Source organism: Oncorhynchus mykiss, chromosome 6 (assembly GCF_057628025.1).
Source record: "Oncorhynchus mykiss isolate SJ-2025 chromosome 6, ASM5762802v1, whole genome shotgun sequence".
Classification (NCBI taxonomy): domain Eukaryota; kingdom Metazoa; phylum Chordata; class Actinopteri; order Salmoniformes; family Salmonidae; genus Oncorhynchus; species Oncorhynchus mykiss.
In genome coordinates this window covers 69,009,876-69,035,125 of record NC_143027.1, presented here as the reverse complement: position 1 = coordinate 69,035,125, position 25,250 = coordinate 69,009,876, and the positions used below count along the sequence as shown (strand labels likewise).

Sequence of the window (25,250 nt, the reverse complement as noted above, 5' to 3'; positions counted from 1 at the left end):
TCCTAAACCAATCAGAATTGGACAAAACAACAACTCAGGATTTCCCAAAACAAGAGGAAAAAAAGCATGTGACATAACTTGGAGGTGTTGAATTGTACATTTCACCATGTTTAACACCAAGACCAACAGCCAAGCAGGAGCTGTGTTTACTTTCCATCCGCCTCTTCTCTCACCCTAAATGTACTGTAGTTTAACCCTTTTCAAATCAGAATACAAATACAATCCATCGCAGTGCTAGCTGTGCCACCAGAGACTCTGGGTTCGAGCCAAGGCTCTGTCGCAGCCGGCCGCGACCGAGAGGTCCATGCTGACCAGGTCGCTAGGTGTACGGTGTTTCCTCCGACACATTGGTGCGGCTGGCTTCTGGGTTGGATGCGCGCTGTATTAAGAAGCAGTGCGGCTTGGTTGGGTTGTGTTTCGGAGGACGCAGGGCTCTCGACCTTCGTCTCTCCCGAGTCCGTACGGGGGTTGTAGCGATGAGACATGACAGTAACTACTAATAATTGAATACCACGAAATTGGGGAGAAAAGGGGGTAACAAAAACAAAAAGAATACAAATACAATCAAGGAAAGGGTGGGGGATGTTCTTCTCAGCAATGAAAATTCCTGAGTTTACAGTTGCTTGTGAAAGTATTCACCCTCATTTTTCCTATTTTGTTGCCTTACAACCTGTAATTAAAATAGATTTTGGGGGGGTTGTATCATTTGACTTACACAAAATGCCTACCACTTTGAAGATGCAAAATATTTTTTGTGAAACAAACAAGAAATAAGACAAAAAATGGATAACTTGAGCGTGCATAACTATTCACCCCCCAAAGCCAAAACTTTGTAGAGCCACCTTTTGCAGCAATTACAGCTGCAAGTCTCTTGGGGTATGTCTCTATAAGCTTGGTACATCTAGCCACTGGGATTTTTGCCCATTCTAAAAGGCAAAACTGCTCCAGCTCCTTCAAGTTGGATGGATTCCGCTGGTGTACAGCAATCTTTTAGTCATACCACAGATTCTCAATTGGATTGAGGTCTGGGCTTTGACTAGGCCATTCCAAGACATTTAAATGTTTCCCCTTAAACCACTTGAGTGTTGTTTTAGCAGTATGCTTAGGGTCATTGTCAAATGTTTCCCCTTAAACCACTTGAGTGTTGTTTTAGCAGTATGCTTAGGGTCATTGTCATTGTTCACCTGGAAGGTGAACCTCCAAAAAGCTCAAGCTGACCAGAGTATCTTCTTCCATATGTTTGGGGAGTCTCCCACATGCCTTTTGGCAAACACCACACGTGTTTGCTTATTTTTTTCTTTAAGCAATGGCTTTTTTTCTGGACACTCTTCCGTAAAGCCCAGCTCTGTGGAGTGTACAGCTTAAAGTGGTCCTATGGACAGATACTCCAATCTCTGCTGTGGAGCTTTTCAGCTCCTTCAGGGTTATCTTTGGTCTCTTTGTTGCCTCTGATTAATTCCCTTCTTTCATCGTCGGTTAGTTTTGGTGGGCGGCCCTCTCTTGGCAGGTTTGTTGTGGTGCCATATTCTTTCCATATTTTAATAATGGATTAAATGGTGCTCTGTGGGATGTACAAAGTTTCAGATATATTTTATAACACAACCCTGGTCTGTACTTCTCCACAACTTTCTCCCTGACCTGTTTGGAGAGGTCTTCATAGTGGTCTTCCTTGGTCTTCATAGTACCGCTTGCTTGGTTGTGCCCCTTGCTTAGTGGTGTTGCAGACTCTGGAGCCTTTCAGAACACGTGTATACAGTGCCTTGCGAAAGTATTCGGCCCCCTTGAACTTTGCGACCTTTTTCCACATTTCAGGCTTCAAACATAAAGATATAAAACTGTATTTTTTGTGAAGAATCAACAACAAGTGGGACACAATCATGAAGTGGAACGACATTTATTGGATATTTCAAACTTTTTTAACAAATCAAAAACTGAAAAATTGGGCGTGCAAAATTATTCAGCCCCTTTACTTTCAGTGCAGCAAACTCTCTCCAGAAGTTCAGTGAGGATCTCTGAATGATCCAATGTTGACCTAAATGACTAATGATGATAAATACAATCCACCTGTGTGTAATCTCCGTATAAATGCACCTGTATAAAGTCTCCGTATAAATGCACCTGCACTGTGATAGTCTCAGAGGTCCGTTAAAAGCGCAGAGAGCATCATGAAGAACAAGGAACACACCAGGCAGGTCCGAGATACTGTTGTGAAGAAGTTTAAAGCCGGATTTGGATACAAAAATATTTCCCAAGCTTTAAACATCCCAAGGAGCACTGTGCAAGCGATAATATTGAAATGGAAGGAGTTTCAGACCACTGCAAATCTACCAAGACCTGGCCGTCCCTCTAAACTTTCAGCTCATATAAGGAGAAGACTGATCAGAGATGCAGCCAAGAGGCCCATGATCACTCTGGATGAACTGCAGAGATCTACAGCTGAGGTGGGAGACTCTGTCCATAGGACAACAATCAGTCGTATATTGCACAAATCTGGCCTTTATGGAAGAGTGGCAAGAAGAAAGCCATTTCTTAAAGATATCCATAAAAAGTGTCGTTTAAAGTTTGCCACAAGCCACCTGGGAGACACACCAAACATGTGGAAGAAGGTGCTCTGGTCAGATGAAACCAAAATGGAACTTTTTGGCAACAATGCAAAACGTTATGTTTGGCGTAAAAGCAACACAGCTGAACACACCATCCCCACTGTCAAACATGGTGGTGGCAGCATCATGGTTTGGGCCTGCTTTTCTTCAGCAGGGACAGGGAAGATGGTTAAAATTGATGGGAAGATTGATGGAGCCAAATACAGGACCCTTCTGGAAGAAAACCTGATGGAGTCTGCAAAAGACCTGAGACTGGGACAGAGATTTGTCTTCCAACAAGACAATGATCCAAAACATAAAGCAAAATCTACAATGGAATGGTTCAAAAATAAACATATCCAGGTGTTAGAATGGCCAAGTCAAAGGCTGAATAATTTTGCACGCCCAATTTTTTAGTTTTTGATTTGTTAAAAAAGTTTGAAATATCCAATAAATGTCGTTCCACTTCATGATTGTGTCCCACTTGTTGTTGATTCTTCACAAAAAAATACAGTTTTATATATTTATGTTTGATGCCTGAAATGTGGCAAAAGGTCGCAAAGTTCAAGGGGGCCGAATACTTTCGCAAGGCACTGTATATACTGAGATCATGTGACACTTTAGATTGCACACAGGTGGACTTTATTGAACTAATTATGTGACTTCTGGAGGTAATTGGCTGCACCAGATCTTATTTAGGGGCTTCATAGCAAAGGGGATGAATACATATGTACGCACCACTTTTCCCTTTTTTATTATTTAGAATTTGAAACAAGTACTTTTTTAAATTTCACTTCACCAATTTGGACTATTTTGTGTATGCCCATTACATGAAATTCAAATAAAAATCCATTTAAATACCAGGTTGTAATGAAACACAATAGGAAAAACGCCAAGGGGGTGAATACTTTTGCAAGGCACTGTATTCCCATGCATGCTAACTATCATAATCAAATATGCATCATCAATGGAGGCCACATAACAGCAGCACCTGCAGCCTGCTGCATCTAGATTCCTATTGTAGCTGTGGTCTCTCAGCCCGCCCCATCTCTCACGGTGAGCATAGTAGTAGCCTATACTGTAGTGAGCGCAATGGAAGGGGCTCCAGACCCAGACCACGACCAGACAAGGCCTCTGGGGGCTGGGTGAGGGGAACAATGTTGCTTTCACCTCCCCTTTCTGATTTCCAACCCTGTCTGTCTGTGTGGCTGCTGTGATGTGCTGTGCTCTGTAGCTGGGGCTGTGGTTGGGGCTGGGGCTTAGGCTGGGGCAATGCCTGGGGTGGTCTCACCCAGACAGGGCTAGAGAGAGGGGTATTCAGCCCCCCATCCTCAATTGAAGCCCTGTGACAGCAAGGTCAGTACTCTGATTTCTCCCTTGTCTCTCTCACTGCAGAGTCAGACACAGACACATCTACAGCCTCCCACAGCCCTCAATTTGCATACATCTGCATGTGGGCATAAATATGCATGTGTTGCAAATGCAGCCACTTGGGACAACTTCTGGGCTGCCAAACCCTACAGGGACACAATGGGCAGCCACTCTGCTTCTCTGTTTCATCTCCCCACCAGTCACCATGGGACAGTCTGACAACACATGGACATGTCACTCTCAGCTCCTTGATTTACATGCATGGGAATGTCTACGTGAGGGCATACCAGCGCTGTATTGGACAATGTGTGTTCTGAGAACCAGGATAATAGTTTTGGAAATAAGATTGGAAATAGCATTGAAGACTCCATCCATTTACCTCAATTCAGTTTTTTCACACATCTTTTGAGATAGTCCTTCATAGAAAACCAAACACACTTGCAAAAAGATTACTCAAATTCAACTGCAGTTATGAAACATAGCTTGGTTGTGGCTAAGTCCAGAGCCTGAATGGATGACCATCGGGGCTAGCGACAATTACTCTGTCCCTCCCCTGGGTGTGGAGGAATGTGTGGAGTGCTTCACTGCCGAGAGGAGTCAGACCTGCCTTCAATCAGCCCGACTCATTCACAAGACTGTGTGAGTGTGAGTGTGTGTGTGTGTGTGTATGTGTGTGTGTGTGTGTGTGTGTGCCACCCAGCAGCCTCAGGGTTCAGAGTCCAGACCAGGCCAACATGAGGCAGGTAGGGACGCGTCAATCACGGCTCCCGTTGGACAGAGATGTCTCGCCAGGCAGAACAATACCGCCAGACCGGGCCGCGTGCACTCTCTAGCACTCTGCCTTGCCTAGCAACCAGCCTCAAGTGAGAGAGAAGCGCCATCCCTAGCAACAGGAGCCGAGCAATGAAAAGGCCTTGTACCTTAGCAACGGCGCCCTGCAGTAGAGAGAGGGCCTTCTCTGTGACCGACTGAAAAGGCCTCTTTATTTATCCAGTGTGAAGTTCAACTGATGGTTCAGAGAAGAGACCCCTCCCTCTCTCCATCACTTGTCACACAGAGAATGAAGAGCGGCAGAAACTTGGAGAGGAAGAAAAGAAAGGGGCAGATACTTGGAGGATAAGATCATGACTAATGGTTGTTCTTTGCGGTGGAGGTCTGACAGAGACTCTAAAACAACTGCAGTGAGCTGCAGGCCACTGGTACAGAATGATGATGACGGGCTGGGGGGTTGGAGCACAGGCTCTCCTTTGCATATGAAAGAAAAGAGCGGGAACGTAGAATGAGGAAGGAATAGGGATATGGGAAAAGTTACTCGGGAGCAACTTGCTTGAATGCTAAAGGAACAGATATGTGTTACCGGAGAGAGATTCATTTGAGAGCTCACCGATGTGACTGGCATTTAGGCAAATAAACCAAAAGTCAATCCATTCTCAAAGTTTTGGCTTAAAAAGAGAGAGAGGTGTAGATGGTGGAACAGAAGGGTCGTGAAGAGGTGTAGATGGTGGAACAGAAGGGTCGTGGAGAGGTGTAGATGGTGGAAGAGAAGGGCCGTGGAGAGGTGTAGATGGTGGAACAGAAGGGCCGTGGAGAGGTGTAGATGGTGGAACAGAAGGGCCGTGGAGAGGTGTAGATGGTGGAACAGAAGGGTCGTGAAGAGGTGTAGATGGTGGAACAGAAGGGCCGTGGAGAGGTGTAGATGGTGGAACAGAAGGGCCGTGGAGAGGTGTAGATGGTGGAACAGAAGGGCCGTGGAGAGGTGTAGATGGTGGAACAGAAGGGCCGTGGAGAGGTGTAGATGGTGGAACAGAAGGGTCGTGGAGAGGTGTAGATGGTGGAACAGAAGGGCCGTGGAGAGGTGTAGATGGTGGAACAGAAGGGCCGTGGAGAGGTGTAGATGGTGGAACAGAAGGGCCGTGGAGAGGTGTAGATGGTGGAACAGAAGGGCCGTGGAGAGGTGTAGATGGTGGAACAGAAGGGTCGTGGAGAGGTGTAGATGGTGGAACAGAAGGGCCGTGGAGAGGTGTAGATGGTGGAACAGAAGGGCCGTGGAGAGGTGTAGATGGTGGAACAGAAGGGCCGTGGAGATGTGTAGATGGTGGAACAGAAGGGTCGTGGAGAGGTGTAGATGGTGGAACAGAAGGGCCGTGGAGAGGTGTAGATGGTGGAACAGAGGGGTCGTGGAGAGGTGTAGATGGTGGAACAGAAGGGTCGTGGAGAGGTGTAGATGGTGGAACAGAAGGGCCGTGGAGAGGTGTAGATGGTGGAACAGAAGGGCCGTGGAGAGGTGTAGATGGTGGAACAGAAGGGCCGTGGAGAGGTGTAGATGGTGGAACAGAAGGGTCGTGGAGAGGTGTAGATGGTGGAACAGAAGGGCCGTGGAGAGGTGTAGATGGTGGAACAGAAGGGCCGTGGAGAGGTGTAGATGGTGGAACAGAAGGGCCGTGGAGAGGTGTAGATGGTGGAACAGAAGGGCCGTGGAGAGGTGTAGATGGTGGAACAGAAGGGCCGTGGAGAGGTGTAGATGGTGGAACAGAAGGGTCGTGGAGAGGTGTAGATGGTGGAACAGAAGGGCCGTGGAGAGGTGTAGATGGTGGAACAGAAGGGCCGTGGAGAGGTGTAGATGGTGGAACAAAAGGGCCGTAGAGAGGTGTAGTTGTCCTAAGTACTTTCTTGGTGCTTCCTTTTTGTGATTGTGGGTTAAATTTAGGGGCCTGTTGTATTTCCCTCTTTCTTTCTCTCTCTCTTTATCTTTTCCTTCACTCTGTCAGGTAGCCATCCTTTTTTCCCGGGCCAGTGAAGGAGGATCAGTTAAGTTCTCCTGTCTGGTAACAGAGGGATTGATTAAAGGTCCAATGTAGCCATTTAATCTCAATATCAAATAATTTATGGGTAGCAATTTAGTACTTTACTGTGATTGTTTTCAATTAAAATCCTCAAAAAGAAACAAAGACCAATTTTTCAAGCAAGAGTTTTTCTAGAACTGAGAGGTCTGAGTTAGGGGCTTAATTGGATGAGCCTAATGGGAGGGATATTTAACCTGAAAACTATCTGTTATCGGCAGAGAGGTTTGAAACACTCTTTGTTATTGGTCTATTAACTTATATCTGTCACACCCTGACCATAGTTTGCTTTGTATGTTCTATGTTTTGTTTGGTCAGGGTGTGATCTGAGTGGGAATTCTATGTTGGATGTCTTGTTTGTCTGTTTCTGTGTTTGGGACTGATATGGTTCTCAATCAGAGGCAGGTGTTAGTCATTGTCTCTGATTGGGAGCCATATTTAGGTAGCCTGTTTTGTGGGTGATTGTTCCTGTCTTTGTGTTTGTTACACCAGATAGGGCTGTTTTCGGTTTTTCATGGTTCTGAATATTGTTCTATTTTCATCTTTATTAAAGATGTATCGAAATAACCACGCTGCGTTTTGGTCCGCCTCTCCTTCAACAGAAGAATCCCGTGACAATATCGCCTGGTGATGTCGCCTGGCAGGCCAAAACTACATCCCATTAAAACAGGCTGAAATTTCATGTGGTCTTTTCAAACAGCTCTTACACTAAAAGGGCATTATAATAATTTTCACAGTATAATTCCAACCTCGTAATGTGTATATATATATATATATATATATATATATATATATAAAACACAGGAAAATAATGTTTTCGGCTGCACTGGGCCTTTATAGAATGCTGTTGATCAGTTTTTTCTGATCCATTAGTCTCTATCATGGCTGGGGAAGGTCAGTAGGCCTGTATTCAGGGACTAAACCCTGTCATTATCAGTAACTCTATTCCTCCAGCAGCATCCTGACGCAAGAAAGGACATTGTCCCCACTCAGAGACCGCTCTGGGCGTGGGGATGAGCACCCAGGCTGCCCCAACAACTGCTTTACGGAAGCTTAATTTGCAGCTCTGTTTTAGAATACCATCTTGCAATCACTATCACATCTTAACTTATTCTCAGGACCAGAAATATAATAGCTTTATTTTACAGTCAATGGTCTGCCATTGATAGTATCTGAACTGTCTAACAATATTTAAAATATGTCTGTCTGTTTCACCCTTTGACTTTATGTCCTCCAGCTATTTCTCCACCTACAATTCCAGAAAATGATTAGCAACTAAGAACACTAAAAAAACAAATTAATGTCTGTGATGTTCTACTTGCATTTTCAATGAACCTTTAAGTCCTGAATAGTCACATTTCTAGTTAACGCTCTGAGGGCATTGGTGTGCAATAAAACAACTGAGTGACAGTAAGAAAATACAACCTAGTGGGGTGAGTCATCCTCCCGATTTGACAACATGTCAACTAACGAGTGAACCCAGCTACAAAACTTTGTTGACAATGTCTAGACCAGGGGTGTTCCTGGAGAGACAGGTACTGCAGGATTTTGTTCCAACTAGGCACCACACCAGACCAACAGAGCTAATTGATCAGTTCAGTGATTGACTAAATTCAACACACCTCGTCTTCCAGGTTGGTTAAATCAAACAGGACCAGGGTTGCCTACCCCTGGTCGAGACTTACAGTCCTGACTAGTTAATTATCCAGCAGCATTGCCAAGGGAGGGATTTCAGATCCCAGAGATGATACCAGCAATAATCACAACATATAATATGCATTTCAACTTACTGTTGGGTTCATGATGAGCACCACAATGAGCATTGTAGCAGCTACACAGAACCTTCACTCACATTATACCCTTTCCATCTCCTATTCACTCTCTGATTCTACCTGCCAATCAAACCAAGCTATTGGTTTATAAAAGGCTAATGATCACCTCTCGATTAGACGGCACTATAAGACATTTCCCCACCAGCCTACTCCCACTCTAATTGGTGGTTTGATGCAGGTGGAGCAACTAATTGGATCCATTTAATCCAGCCCCGCTCGCCACCCCTTTCACACCATCACTGATCCTGCTGCTTTTGTGTCCTGATCAAAGCCCAGTCCATCTATGAATTTATGTTTCTCTGGTTCTCCCTCCTCAGTGACTCCTCTACAGAGTCATTCCCTCCCAAGAACATCCCCTTTGACCCCAACAGATGGACTAATGTCAGATGGCAAAACAAATGTTTTACAAAGAACAGTGTTCTATCTGTGAATAGGTGACGATTGGGGATGGGAGAGGAGCGTGGAGCGTTTGTAGGGCAGTTCTCCATCAACATAAGCATCTACCTCTGTCAAAAAAATCCTGGTCTCTAGAATCTACCCATCTCACAGAGTGGAAAATAACCAATCTATGACTACAACAGTCTCAGGTAGCAGTATCTTTTTCTCAGTGACCTAAAAGAGCTTGATAGATAAAATCAACACACATCCAGTTATGTCACCTGACATGAAAGAATATGGGTCAGGAAAGAGTAGTGATATATGACTATATTTATTACCTGACACTCCCTCTCCCTCTCCAAGACATTCCCTCTCCAAGGCACTCCCTCTCCCTCTCCAAGGCACTCCCTCTCAATCTCCAAGGCACTCCTTCTCCCTCTCCAAGGCACTCATTCTCCCTCTCCAAGGCACTCCCTCTCCCTCTCCAAGGCACTCCCTCTCCCTCTCCAATGCACTCCCTCTCCCTCTCCAAGGCACTCCCTCTCCCTCTCCAAGGCACTCCCTCTCAATCTCCAAGGCACTCCCTCTCAATCTCCAAGGCACTCCTTCTCCCTCTCCAAGGCACTCATTCTCCCTCTCCAAGGCACTCCCTCTCCCTCTCCAAGGCACTCCCTCTCCCTCTCCAATGCACTCCCTCTCCCTCTCCAAGGCACTCCCTCTCCCTCTCCAAGGCACTCCCTCTCCCTCTCCAAGGCACTCATTCTCCCTCTCCAAGGCACTTCTTCTCCAGGTTCTCCCTCTCCCTCTCCAAGGCACTCCCTCTCCCTCTCCAAGGCACTCCCTCTCCCTCTCCAAGGCACTCCCTCTCCCTCTCCAAGGCACTCCTTCTCCCTCTCCAAGGCACTCCCTCTCCCTCTCCAAGGCACTCCCTCTCCAAGGCACTCCTTCTCCCTCTCCAAGGCACTCCCTCTCCCTCTCCAAGGCACTCCCTCTCCCTCTCCAAGGCACTCCCTCTCCCTCTCCAAGGCACTCTTTCTCCAGGTTCTCCTTCTCGTCTTTCTATGTCTCAGAGGTGCGTAGAGCCCTGAAAGCAATTGATGTCAACAAATCCCCTGGACCTGTTGATCTAGACCCCCGCCTACTACAGTTAGCTGCAGACATCATTGCTCCTCCTTTAACATACAACTTTAACCTCACCCTAGAATGTAATGAAATCCACAAGTTGTGAAAATCAGCATTTGTCCTACCTCTTTAGAAAGGAGGTGATCCTACTCTACTGAATAAGTATCGGCCCATATCTAAATGGTCTGTTTCTGGCAAAGGTATTGGAATCCCTAGTCATTAAGCATTTTAAAGCCTGCCTCCAGGAAAACAATATTTTCAGTGGTACGCAATCAGGTTTCAGGTCTAGCCTCAGCACTGTCACAGCAACTTTGAGGGTTCTGATTGATGTTCACTGTGCCCTGGATAAGAAGCTGCATTGTGTATCTGCAATCATAGACTTGTCAAAGGCATTCGACACTGTGGACTATACTGTCTTGGTGCAGAGATTGAAGGGTATTGGGATTACTCATGTCATGGAGTGATTTGTTAACTACCTGTCAATACAACCATCTGCCTTAACACACTGTTCTAACTCTTCTAAACATCTGCCTTAACACGGTTCTAAGTTGGACACCATAGAGCTGTGCTCAGATATGCCTCAAGGATCAATTTTAGGTCCCCTGTTGTTTATTATCTAGATCAACAACATTTGGAGACATATTGAGACAGCTGATGTACATTCTTATGTGGATGACACTGTTCTCTATTCAAATGGCAGCCGTTTGACTTTGGTATTTGAAAAAGCTCAGACAGCTTTTAACATCATTCAACATAATCTGTACGATTTGAGGCTTGTTGTTCCTTTGTCGCCAGAAAATAGTTGATTTGTTGTACTTTTAATCTGTGTTGGACTAAGGTGATCCTATTTATGTGTAAGCCTCAAGCTCTACACTGAAGGCTCTTGACTCTGTATATCATGCAGCCCCACATGAAAAAAATACTATAGTATACTATGGTATGAATACTATAGTATTCACTGTAGTGTTTTTGAAGACTTTATTGCAATATTTACTGTGTTACGAACATGACTGTAGTATACTCTACTATTCACAGTTTACTATAGTATAAATACTGTAGTAAAAAAAACTGTAATATACTATAGCAATTACTGTAGTGTTTTGTGGACTGTAGTACACTGTAGTATTTACTATAGTTTAAAAAAAAACTTTGTGATAGAAGTGGGGGCTTTGTCCTTGAGGAAATCTATGGGACAAAATCCTCAAAGAGCAAATTTTCCATGATCTGTAGTGTTGGTTTGTTGGTTGGTCAGAGGTCTGAATAGATAGTTCATAGCTTCTCCTCTTTTCTTTAATTAAAACCTCTTAAGGATCTGCTCCTTTTTTTTCAATTTTTCACCTAAAATGACATATCCAATTCTAACTGCCTGTAGCTCAGGACCTGAAGCAAGGATATGCATATTATTGATACCATTTGAAAGGAAGGTTTGTGGAAATGTGAAATTAATGTAGGAGAATATAACACAATCGATCTGGTAAAAGATAATACCAAGATTTTTTTTGTTGTTATTGTTTTTTTGTATTTTATTTGTACCATCATCTTTGTAATGCAAGAGAAAGGCCAACATGAATTATTTTAGCCTAGGCGCAATTTAGACGTTAGACAGCAGTGCATGTACAAAGTTTTAGACTGATCCAATGAACTATTGTATATATATTCAAAACGTTGTATCAAGACTGCCCAAATGTGCCTAATTGGTTTATTCATACATTTTCAAGTTCATAATTGTACACTCTCCTCAATCAATAACATGATATCTTTTCACTATAATAGCTACTGTAAATTGGACAGTGCAGTTAGATTAACAAGAATTTATGTTTTCTGCCCATATCAGAAAATTCCTGGGAATTTTTTTTGTTTCTTACAACCTCATGCTAATCACATTAGCCTATGTTAGCTCAACCATCCCGAGGTCAGGACACCGATCCTGTAGAGGATAACCTGTAGGGAACACAATATATGGTCTATACTTGGCATGTAGTTTTCTCACTTATGGGTGACGCAAATTGGGATATGGTAAGGGGAATGGGCAGGGTATGTGCAAACAATTAAATACTGTAGTATATACTATGGTAATTACTATTGTGTTTTTGCAGACTGTAGTGTTTTTGCAGACATTACTGTATCATTTAATATAGCGTTTTGTGGTCGGTTGTATAATGCAGTATTTACTATTATACTATTTATTCTACAGTTGTATTTTATTTATTTTTTTCACCTTTATTTAACCAGGTCGTCCAGTTGAGAACAAGTTCTCATTTACAACTGTGACCTGGCCAAGATAAAGCAAAGCAGTGCGACAACAACAACACAGAGTTACACATGGAATAAACAAACGTACAGTCAATAACACAATAGAGAAATCTGTATACAGTGTGTGCAAATGAAGTAAGGAGGTAAGACAATAAATAGGCCAATAGTGGCGAAGTAATTACAATTTAGCAATTAACACGGGAGTGATAGATGTGCAGATGAGGATGTGCAAGTAGAAATACTGGTGTGCAAAAGAGCAGAAAAACAAAAACAAATATCGGGATGAGGTAGGTAGGTGGTTGGATGGGCTGTTTACAGATGGGCTGTGTACAGCTGCAGTGATCGGTAAGCTGCTCTGACAGCTGACGCTTAAAGTTAGTGAGGGAGATATAAGTCCCCAACTTCAGTGATTTTTGCAATTCGTTCCAGTCAGTGGCTTCAGAGAACTGAAAGGAAAGGCGGCCAAAGTAGGTGTTGGCTTTGGGGATGACCAGTCAAATATACCTGCTGGAGCGTGTGCTACAGGTGGGTGTTGCTATATTGACCAGTGAGCTGAGATAAGGCGGAGCTTTACCTAGCAAAGACGTATAGATGACCTGGAGCCAGTGGGAATACTCCAACATTCTATAGTAAGTATACACATGATTGAGGTATACTATATTGCGTAGTATAGTTTTCTACAGTATACTACAGTTTACTACAGAATTCTATAATAAGTACCGTAGTATTCTATAGTAAACCGTATTATTTATTCACGTGGTACATTCTTATTTGGAAGGCCATTTTAGGGAAACTGCCATTTTATCTATCCTCTCTTCTAGCTCGAAATGAAAACAAGCTCAAATCTCAATGTTGTTTTATTATAACAATCCTGAAAATTAGAACCGAGCATGGAAAAAAGTCATTTCATTACTCAGTCCCCTGGTCTTGGAATTCCCTCCAAGCCAACCTAAAGCGATCTGGTAGTAGTTGTTTCTAATTGTCACCTGATGTCACTAGTTTGCGTTTCCTTACGTAAGGAAAAATGTTGTTTTACTTCACAAACACCACACACACATCCACTGTTTGTTTGCCGGTGTAAATGTGCGGTCGCCAGCGTCTTCTGTTTGTGTTGTCCATTTTGTCTTACATCGTTTTTCTTATCCCCCATCCTCACAGGCGGCATTTTGCGCCTTGCTAGGCCGTTATTGTAAATAAGAATTTGTTCTTAATTGACTTACCTGGTTAAATAAAGGTTAAATTAAAAAAATAAGGCAATTGGCCTAGTTCAGTGTGTGGAAACACGGAGATGAGAAGTTTCCTTTATGTATTATTCCACCCCTGATAATTCTCACTTTCCAGAATGTTTCAAGAGGGTGTCCTTCCCAACCAGAAACCTCTTTCACATTCATTCCTTCCACATCACATCCATTCAAGCACCTAAGCACAAAAGACCATCCACAGCCTCAGTGTTCAAATGAAATGGTGCGACTAGTTGAAGTTCTTTCTCCATTAATGCTCCACCTGGGACCTGGAGGGAAGCCTATTGTCTGTCATTAGGGAGCTGTGGTGTTGTGTGATGGCTGACTGACAGGGACAGACCTCTCAGGAAGCCTGATGATGATGAGTCTTATTAAGAGCAGAGGAGCCCCTGATAGTTCATTGAGTGGTGGGTTGGTGAGACCAGTGTGAGTCTGAGAATAGAGATCTATCAGCCCAGATGGACCCTGCAGCCTGCTCCAATCAGCTCACAAAAGTGATATAATTACCAGGGCGGGAGGGGAGAGGGCCGCCACCTTTTGAGTTCTCCCGGTCCCCCCTTTCCCACCCACCCATTCTACCACACTCCAAGCTTACTGATTGTGCCACTCCTCCTGGCCCAGCCGTTATTCCCCCCTCCAACAACAGGCCAATTTGTCCCCGCGGCCCAGTACCCCACACCCACCTGCTGCGTTATTTAGCCCCTCTCCTGCACTTCAATGGCAGGTATTGATTAGAGACCGACCTCCCCCCTTTCACGTTCCCCGAAAATCTGCCCCCCCCTCTTCCCAGCAACCTTTAATCTGATTACAGGCTTTCTGCAGCCTTTCACATGGTGCTGGCCCCAGGGGGACAATGGTGGGTAGAGTGGTTTCACACACACTCCCAGGGTCATGTGATCCAGGAGAGGAGCTCCCTCCACTCTCCTCCAGCACCCCGGGACTATAGCAGGGTCTGCCCACCTGCCTGTCCTCCTGCACTTTTCAAACACAAGATTAACAGGGACATCTCTGTTACAGTCCCACTGCCTCCTCCTCCTCATCCTGCATCCCGCCTCCATCCCCCTCTGTCGGCCCCCCAAACTCCCACAGCCTTGTTTGATTAGCCAGAAGAAGATATTTGAAGCCATTTCCCTCTCACTTTCTCCCCCTCAGTCTCATTCTTTACCTCTTCTGTCTAGCATTCTCTCTCCCTCCGTTTGAAGCTCCAATCCCTCCTCCCTCCTCCTCATGGGAAAGCTATGTGAATCAGGGAAATCGCTGCTCCACCCTCCCTGCTCTCCCCTGCTGTCCATCTAATTTATCCCATGTAATCCCCTAAACCTGGGCTGGAGTTGCTGCACACTGCCTTAGTGTCAGGGTTCCCCTGGTTGACTTTCCTCCCATCAGGATTAGAAGTGAGGAATTCCTCATGAAGTCACTTCAGGACTCAGGGGCCAAACCTAGGGACATGCGCTCACTGAACTTACTCCAGAGTAGATTCATTATGAGGAAGCTGTCCAATTCTCTCCAAATGCAGGTATATACAGTATATTTTGCCACTCATTCCTGTAGAAGACCATTTCCATTGTGAATAAATGGTCCCTGGTAAAATATTCAGCAAACTATTGTGTTCAAACTGATAGTTAAGATAAGTAACCTCATAATTAAGCTTAAATATATGAATCATAATTTATTGTGTCCTCTTCACTCATAAAACCAGCTGGTTTGTCAGGCAGGCACAAAGCTAGTGTCCACACTGAGTGTTTAGAGTTGATTAAACGCCATGGTGATGGATCAGGAAATGACCCTATTGACTGGTCGGTCCAGTGATCCGGGATCTCTGTTAGGCCTCATTACCATGAGAATCCTGGGATTGGAAAGGTTGCCCTTGAGGGTGACCAGTCTGGTATGACGAAAATGGACAGGCCACAGACCTCTATCGGGTCAGCTCATCCCCTCTCCTTAACCCACCACACCCACATATATGCTCAGCGAACAATGATATGGTTTGCTTTCTGTCTGTGTTTATGGTGCTACTAATAACTTGGTACAATGATGGCGATAATCATGTCTGTCAGACCTATAATGAACATACCATAGAGAGTCTCAGACAGACACAGGACGTATTCCACATCAGTGGGGTATTTAACCTTTATTTTGACAGGGAGTCAATGCTGAGACCAAGGTCTCTTTTCCAGATCTGTTTAGCACAACAATACACATCAAAATACAATATACACATGAAACTACACATCCATATACGCATTCAAATACACAACAATACATTCAAATAATACCTGTTCACAGAAAACACAGAGCGAGAGATGAGGGGAGGGACTTGGCTGAGAGTAACAGATGGTAGGGCCAACACCAGGCCTCTGACAGTTAGCCAGAGGGGTGCTCTTCACTTCACAGAGTGTGACAGAGATTGATCTAACCTTTAACCTCTAACATGTTGCCGTATAAGGCTAAACATGTGTCTCTGGTTATGTAATACAGCCCCTTGGGCCTCTGGATTGACCTCTCTAAGCCCTCCAACTCCCAACTTTGACCGGAGGAAGTGGCCAGGCTAGGTCACAATGACATTGGGGTGTGCCTCGTGAGTCAGGACAGAGTCAGGACAGAGAACCCTGCAGGTTCTTTTTTTTTACTAGCTCAGATTTTAACACAGGGTGAGGTCAAAGGTGCTGGTCTAAGATCTCACTTAGTGTAGACAGGACAGAGCACCCTACATACATTGCAAAAGCTTTATGATAACTGTAGGGGCAATAGCATCACACAATAAAGGTCCAAAGCTGATTCCTGGTAGGTATGTTCAGAGTAATTGGACTAGAAAATAGTGATTTACAGCACTTCTATGAGGAAAACAGTTGAGCGCAACACACTTTTCAAACACACCTTTAAGTTACCACTGAAGCACTAGCCAAAAACCCCTTTCAAACTCTCCTTAGTTGTAATCTGTCCCAAAGCATCTTGTTACACCTACAGTCAATAACATTTACATGATTAATATATTCAAAACAATTCAGATAATATTACTGAACTGAAATAGAAGACTTACCATGACTTTCAAACAATCAACAAACAATTCATCATCCTCAAACAGACATGGTCACATGGTGCAGGCCCCATGGTACTAGTCTCTCCAAAATGGGGTACTTTTCACAGCACTTCCATAGAAAGTGATTTTTGTAGCAGGTTAGTTTTTGCTAGCTCTGACCCAAATCTTTTTTCTCAACCTTAACCTCAGTCTCCTAACGTGCTACGTTCATTTTCCTAATCTGCTGCAAAAAAGTAATTTTGCGTGCAGTGAAAAGCGGTTCCCCTCTCCGAAATTGCTGACTGCAGTTGCCTTTTAAAAGGATAGCAGGTCATTGATTTTAGCCCTTCATTACCTCACCATAGTGGTGGACATTCAAAAGGCCCCACCTGTTACAGTACATGTTGATCATGCTGGTCTGTATGTACATCTTGTGTACAGTATCTTCTCATTCACACTGAGCATGACATCAGATATACACATACTGACATTCATTTTGCATGACTGTGGAACTATCAAGGAGAAGAGGCAAACAGTATATCTAACCTCACATTTTATTTATTAAGTTATATGAGTAGCAACATTTAAATAAACATGATTTTAACAGTACAGTAAAAACGTAATTAAGAGGTGGAAGACATAGAGGGCATCTCAGAAGGCAGGGGATACATTGAATCATTAGCGATAGCGATGAAAATGTGTTGGCATGTACATAGCTTTAAAAGCTGTTTAAAGACATCATGTCACCAAAAACGTTCAAGTAAAGTTTAAATGTACTTCTACACCTCAACACTAACTCTTTGGTTAAATACTTTCAATCTTTATCCCAAACAAAGAAAATGATCATATTGGGGACTCAAAGGGTACTCCTGCATTGTGAAAATAGAGCAAAACCATTTTTTCCCCCAGAGCACTAGAGACAAAATATTCACTTTGAACTAAAAGTAAACTACTGTCCTCTTTACATATGCACCAGCTATATTAAAATACAATTTTCTCTGAAAAGAAAATGGGAAGAAAATGTACAACACACAAGGCCACAGAATGAGGATTGGTCAAAGTAATTTCCTGAAAAATCCTTTCCTCATCCTCATTCAATTCAGTGGTTTTGATCAAAGATTTCACAGTGTGTGATTGTTTTATATATATATATATATATATTACACAGTATACCAATGCTCAGGAAAAGCTCTATTGGCCATTTTGTGTGGTAGGTTATAGTTAGACACACATCATGTGGATTAAGTGCAGATCTTAGAGGTCCTTGCAATAGATCAGCATTCTACCAGAATTCAGGACACAGTGTTCCGTGCCAGTGGATATCCATATAGGAAGTGTATGTGATCTAATGGAGTGGGTGGTGGCTGGTGGGGGGAGGGGTGAAGGCACGTACAGTATCTAATGGCTTCAGATTTAGGTAATGACCTTAACATAAGATGCAAGAAAGCATGTTTTAATGTGCCTTGTATAGGTGCCTTCATTTAGGGGGAGTGCGGTTGTCTGTTGGATTTCCGTGGTAATTCCATGGTCCAGCAGGACATGTTTGGGTGGTGGTGTCCTCACACCTCTGTATTTAGCTTTCACAGTGTTCCACAGAGAAGTTGGACTCAGATCTGTTAGGAGCAAACCATGACAGAAAGTGAAACACACATTTTTTCCTACACTGTTCTATCCTGTGGAATGATTAGTCATTACAATCAACAGAGAACATAATGGTTTGAAAAAAGATTGGATTATCTATAAACAAGTACTGTATTCAAAACTAATCCTTGATTATAACTTCAACAAATCACAAACTAGTTTTGTGATATGGTCAAACAGAGCATGCTGAATGGACTTACAGGTCTTGCTGCTTGTGGATCATGTGGTTGTTGTACTCCAGAATGGGAGGGATGCTCTCCTGATGCTCCTCCTCTTCATCAGGGAGCTGTGAAGAAATCATAGGTGATTTAAGTTTTTTTTCATACTTGTGTGAAATGTCTTCAGTGTGGACAATGTCATGCAATAGTTTTATTGACTACTATAGTTCTTCTTCTTTTTCTCCATTTAGTCATAAAAATTCAGATGTAGATCTCAAAGGTGGTCTGTAGTTCATCACGTGAGACTAAATCAAAGACAATGGCACCACCCAGTGGTTGTATTGTGAACAGCAGGTGATGAGTGGCTTGTTCCCTTACCTCCCAGTACACCTCATCATCAAAACAGTTCTCATCAGCAGGATCTCCCCAGATGGGTAACTTCAGGATGGAACCTGTGACCAGAGGAGATAGTGTCAACTTCAGTCACTCTCCTTCAGGCACGTCACCCCCTATACGACCCACGTCACCTCTAGGTCACCCTATAAAATGCCCATGGCCGGCCAAACTCACCGACTATAGCTCCGCCTGCAACACCAAAGACGATGGACACACACATTCCAGCGGCCTGGTATCCACCCTGAGTTAACACGGTTCTGTCCTTAAAGTCTCCAGTGAAGTCAAACGTGTTGATCAACCTGGACGGAAAATAACAATGTACAGAATCAGATTGTGTCCCATATTTAGGCTTTATGTTGAGTCTTCTAATGACTCTGTATATTTCCAACTAACTGTCAGATTACAGGCTAAACTGTGACTGTGACATAATTTGGTTGGTGTAAAATGACATTAATCGTTTAAGATATGACCTGTGACATACAGTAACTGTGTGATATGATTGGTTGATGAGAGGTTGTGGGGGAATATGTGTTCTGATTGTCTGGTAACAAGGATGCATGTTCAGGTTCATGTGGTTTGGCTGTGTAGCCTTAGGCCCTCGGGTCTCCTGACTCACCCCTGCTTTCCGTAGACTGACTCGCTGGCAGCTGCAGCAGTGATGGCTCCAACTATCCCGCCAATCACCCCAGGCATGGCGTGCAGGTTGTGTATTCCACACGTGTCCTGAATCTTCAGTGTCTTCTCCAAGAAGGGCTGGGAGGAGACGGGCAAAGGTTTAACAACATACCCGCAACACACCCAAATAGTGTATTACCGTTTATGGCAAAGGAATCTGCCCAATAAAGATTAGGCAGCCATTTAGAGTGCTATACCTTTTTTTTGTGTGTGGCTCAACATCATTCATAAGAAGAAAATAAGAGTTGTAAGAGTTGTCATGACTTTCTTTGGACAGAACCTACTAAGCCTACAAAACAAGCTGTGAGAGACCAGGGGTGAGACTCACAGAAATGAAGATGTAGCCCATGGTAGAGATGATGCCGCATAAGAAGCCCACGATCAGTGCGCCGTAGGGAGAGATCATAAATTCAGCCGCTGTCCCCAAGGCAACACCCCCCGCCAGGGTGGAATTCTGGATATGCACCTGATAAGCAAGAGAGAGCACCAGTCATGACACTCGAAAACTTGTCAGTCAACAAGATGAGCGCAGAAGAAGATTGTGCAGACTGAGAGGTTGTCAGTTAGTGTCACAAATACACAGTTACAGAGAATGTACGTCCAAACGCACACACACACACGCACGCACGCACGCACACACACACACACACACACACACACACACACACACACACACACACACGCACACATACACACACACACACACACACGCGCACAGGCACACACACACACATACGGTTCCTTGCCATGTCGAGCTTGCCAGTCTTCTGGGAGAAGCTGGAGATGGCCACTGTGGTGAGGACAGTGGAGGCCAGGCACAGGTAGGTGTTGATGACTGCCCTGTGCTGACCGTCTCCATGGTCAGTAATGGCCGAGTTGAAACTGGGCCAGAACATCCACAGGAACAGTGTGCCTGAGGAGAGAGAAGGGACAACACAGTTGAAACACACCGATCATCACACACACTTCAGAACAGGTACAGTGCCATGGCAGAAAACTTCTATAAACTAAAGATAGGTCACCATCACCAGAGGGAGTGAAACCCACACAGAGCAAATCAGAACCATTCATATGTTTATGCAATGGACAACTAACTCACCGATCATGGCGAAGATATCGGAGTGGTACACAGAGCCCTGCATACGCTTGCTCTGGTGTAAATTAGGTCGGTAAAGGACCCAGGAGATGGTCAGACCATAATAACCTCCAAAGGTGTGAATAACCATGGAGCCACCGGCATCCCTAGCCTGTGGGGACAGAAACAGTCATTTGTTACCAGGTGTACCAAACCATGTGATTACGTGGCTGCAGGCCATTGAGGTTAGATAAATAAGTTACTATATCAGGGTTATAGGGTGAATTAAATGAATCCAACCATGGCTAATACACTGTGTTTAATTTAATAGTTGTACGCCCAGAGAGTGCTTGATGGGACTCACATGAAGTAAGTTCAGAATGATGTACTCTTCCACAGCGAACAGAGTGACACCAAACAGGGTCATAACCAACAGCTGGACCGGGCTGACTTTGCCCAGCACTGCCCCGTAGGCTATGAGACAGCCCGCCACACAGAAGTCAGCATTGATCAGACTGCAGATAGAAGACACAGGTGGGTGGGGTGGAGATTATTACTGGAGAGTCATGTGAGAGAGTCAGTCATGTATACAGTTGTAAAACCTGAATGACTAGATCAGTAAGTAATCCTCCTTCATGTAATCTTCAGGTCCTTCAGGTCTTTCTCTCAGCTATGCCCTTCAAGATGAATACCACGGGAGAGAAGTCTCAAGGATAATGATATTTGTGATGAAGTCAACCTAAATGGTTACAACCTCCCGCCTCTTGTTATTGAGATTCTCAGAACAAGAACCCATCCATCAGTTGAACCCAGGGATGGGCAACTTTGATGGGGGTGACCCCCCTCGTGACAGTGAAGAGAAGACATTTACATTTCAAAGTTCATTTCCTGCAATACAGCACATTTTGGCATGGGACATAAAGAAAATGTTGCTGTTCTAAAGCAAGTTTGCTGCAATTCTACACAATTTGCCATGGGGTGGAGGCAAATATTTGCATCAATGGGCCCCACACTGGTCGATAATACGATCATGCTTAGATAGCTGGCCACTAGACTAACACGCCAATCTAATAACAAATGTAGCTGACATGGGCTAATTGAGTGACTTCTGATGCACAACCACATTTTGAAATTGCACTTAGTTTATTCTATTATTCTAACTCTCAATAGTAAGTTGAGACCCCGAGTCCCCCCCAGTTTAAATAATAATAATAATATGATGCCCGCGGACCGCCAGTTTCCAGTACCTGTTTTAACCCATCACCACTTAACCCATGGTGACAGCTTGCTTAACCCTAAGAGAGTCTATGGTACAGTCTATTGCTCCAATAGGGGCAGGGTAGGGGAGGCAGGGTAGCCTAGTGGTTAGAGCGTTGGACTAGTAACCGAAACGTTGCAAGATCAAATCCCCGAGCTGACAAGGTACAAATCTGTCATTCTGCTCCTGAACAAGGCCGTTAACCCACTGTTCCTAGACCATCATTAAAAATACTAATTTGTTCTTAACTGACTTGCCTAGTTAAATAAAGATAAAATAAAAAATAACCATTCTGCCATTGTTTCAGTATGAGTAGCAAGTCACTGATTAAGCCTCCCCTCTCCTATGTGTGTGCACACCTCATCAGTGCATACCTTTCAACACCGATGAAGATCTTTCCTGTCTGGGGATCGAGAGAGTGGAACCAGCCTTGCATGAGCAGAGCCCACTGCAGGCCGAAGGAAGCAATGAGGAAGTTGAAGCCGACTGCGCCGAAGCTGTACCTCTTCAAGAAAGTCATGAGGAACCCGAAACCCACAAAGATCATCACATGGACATCCTGGAAGCCTGGAAAGAGGAGGGTTAGAAGGAGAATGAGAGAGAGAATTATTCAAAGTGTGAAATAAATCCTAATAGGTAATGCAACATGTTATTGCATCCAATGCAAGGGGCTCTCAGTAGTTGCATAGTTTTTTATAAAAAATCAGTCCTGATGTACCATTTGGTCAAAGTTTTATAGCTGTTAACTCGACATGTTCAACTGGATATGTCATCATCAGATTAGCACGTTTATGATACACACCCTATCAGTTTACACGCCAGAGCTACAGGTAGGATATAATCCCTGACAAATCAAAACACATCATATTACAAGAGGAAACAGATACCACATAACATCACAAGTAAACTTAACTTGCCACTCATTCAGCCTGGCTATCAGCAAAGATGCACCATCCGAAGCTGGCATAAACCAAGCTTGAATCAGACAAATTGGAAATAACCACTGACCTACATTTGGTAAAGAGGGTAGGTAGTTTTAACCCACGTTAGAGAGGCAAATTTGGACTGCCACTGCATTTGTCCACTAATGAATAGATGCTTTCAAAATAACTCAGACTGAGATCGTTGTCCAGGGGATTTCACAGGGGAAATCAAACATCCTAGAGATCAAAGGTTGTCATCTGATCAAACAGCAAGCATGCTTCTTATTAATAACCTGATTCTTTATCATTTCAATGAAGATGAAACCATGAATGATACATTTACTGTATATTGTCAACCTAAACGATGCACCAGGCAGTCCAGTGATTATGAATGTACTTACTGGGGTATCTGAAGTAGAAGTCATTCTCTATGTCGCTGGTGATGTTGTCATGGGCCTTGGTCTCTACCCAGTGTGTGTCCGACTCCTCGTCGTAGCGGATGAAGACTCCGAAGAGGATGATCATGGCAATCTGCCAGACGAAGCAGACTACCGGCAGTGTAAGACGGATGTTGGTGTTCTTTTGCTGAGAGAAGTAGTCTTTGCATCCCTGGATGAAATTCCCCATGGTGGAGGCTGAGTAAGTACTGAGACAGTGATGCTCTTTGACCTGCCCTGGGTGTGGCTGTGACCCTGAAACTACAGGCTGTATCAGCACAGGTATATATGGACCAAAGAGAGGTGTGTCCTCAGTGTGAGCCAGCTGTTTCCCTACCCAGCGCCAAACCCTCCCTCCCCCTTCCTGCCCTCTGGCACCTTGATAGATGACATCTGGCACGAGGCGGCAGAGAGTCCCGTGCATTTGATTGTTTGTCCCAAACAACATGTTGCATAAGAAGGGTTAGAGGAAAACCTGAAAAAAATTAATTTGGTTGCCATTTTTTGTTGTTAGAGGAGATCTCCTTTGTTGTTACTGGGCAACAAGCAACCTGGTCTCAGAGAAAGAAGTATAATACTATACATCCTCCAAGATGTATGATAAGTTAAGTCATCCAATTTGTATGCTATTGTACTGTACAACCGGGTAAGACACATGATTGTACACAGTACCAGTCAAAAGTTTGGACACACCTACTCATTCCAGGGTTTTTCTTTATTTTTACTATTTTCTGCATTGTAGAACAATAGTGAAGACATCAAAACTATGAAATAACACATATGGTCTAGTAACCAAAAAAGTGTTAAACAAATCCAAATATATTTTATATTTGAGATTCTTCAAAGTAGCCACCATTTGCCTTGATGACAGCTTGCATACTCAACTGGAATGCATTTCAATTAACAGGTGTGCTTTGTTAAAATGTCATTTGTGGAGTTTTTTCGTTTTTGAACAAATCAGTTGTGTTGTGACAAGGTAGGGGTGGTAGAAGACCAAGTCTATATTTTGGTGTTAGGTTCTCAAAGAACCGAGTAAAACACACGGACGACTAGTAAAGCTTAAACCAAGTTTATTCACACATTGGGTCATACAGCTGCATAAAACAAAAACATATGTCCACCAGTGGTAGTATATATACCCCAATTTGGGAGGAGTCTCCTCCTTCCCTTTAAATATTACACCTTTATTACTATTCAGGACATTAAGTGATGTGGGCAATAAACTCTTCCTTCTCCCTTAATGTGACCTGACCTCAACCCCATTCCTCACAAATCCACGGCTCTCCATTATCAGTGACCGCAATTATGTGATTGCCTCTCCTCTACTCAGCACCTCCCAAAGCCCCCTAGCTCCTCCTGACCCAACCATATACATTCCTCCAACAGATACCCATTAACTTCTGGTGTATAAACAAGACTAAGGCACTCCTCATGTCTCTAGTGTAAGTGATTATTAACAATATTTAAGTTTAGAAATCCGAACCCATCAATAGCAAGAACAGCTCAAATAGGCAAAGAGAAACGGCAGTCCTTCATTACTTTAAGACATGAAGGTCAGTCAATCCGGAAAATTTCAATAACTATAACTATGAAAATTGTGCAGTTGCAAAAACCATCAAGAGCTATGATGAAACTGTCTCTCATGAGGACCGCCACAGGAAAGGAAGACCCAGAGTTATCTCTGCTGCAGAGGATAAGTTCATTAGAGTTACCAGCCTCAGAAATTGCAGCCCAAATAAATGCTTCACAGAGTTCAAGTAACAGACACAACTGTTCAGAGGAGACTGTGTGAATCAGGCCTTCACGGTTGAATTGCTGCATAGAAACCACTACTAAAGGACATCAATAAGAAGAAGAGACTTGCTTGGGCCAAGAAATACGAGCAAATGACATTCAACCGGTGGAAATCTGTCCATTGGTCTGATTCCAAATTTGTTGGTTCCAAATGCCATGTCTTTGTGAGACGCAGAGTAGGTGAACAAATGATCTTCGGAAGTGTGGTTCCCACCGTTAAGCATGGAGGGGGATGTGAAATGGTGTGGAGGTGCT

The 25,250-nt window shown here is 43.9% G+C and overlaps 1 protein-coding gene across 1 annotated transcript; it reads right to left on the bottom strand.

Annotated features, from left to right (window-relative positions):
* Positions 1 to 17,178: 17,178 nt before the first annotated feature.
* rhcg (Rhesus blood group, C glycoprotein) lies at positions 17,179 to 23,426 on the bottom strand. The gene is given in 11 exon segments (NM_001124523.1): positions 17,179 to 18,251; positions 18,480 to 18,565; positions 18,816 to 18,889; positions 19,008 to 19,132; positions 19,450 to 19,586; positions 19,837 to 19,974; positions 20,255 to 20,421; positions 20,608 to 20,755; positions 20,948 to 21,098; positions 22,216 to 22,408; positions 23,166 to 23,426. Coding segments are annotated over 11 exon segments (1,485 nt in total). The 5' UTR covers positions 23,392 to 23,426; the 3' UTR covers positions 17,179 to 18,211.
* Between the last annotated feature and the right edge of the window lie 1,824 nt (positions 23,427 to 25,250).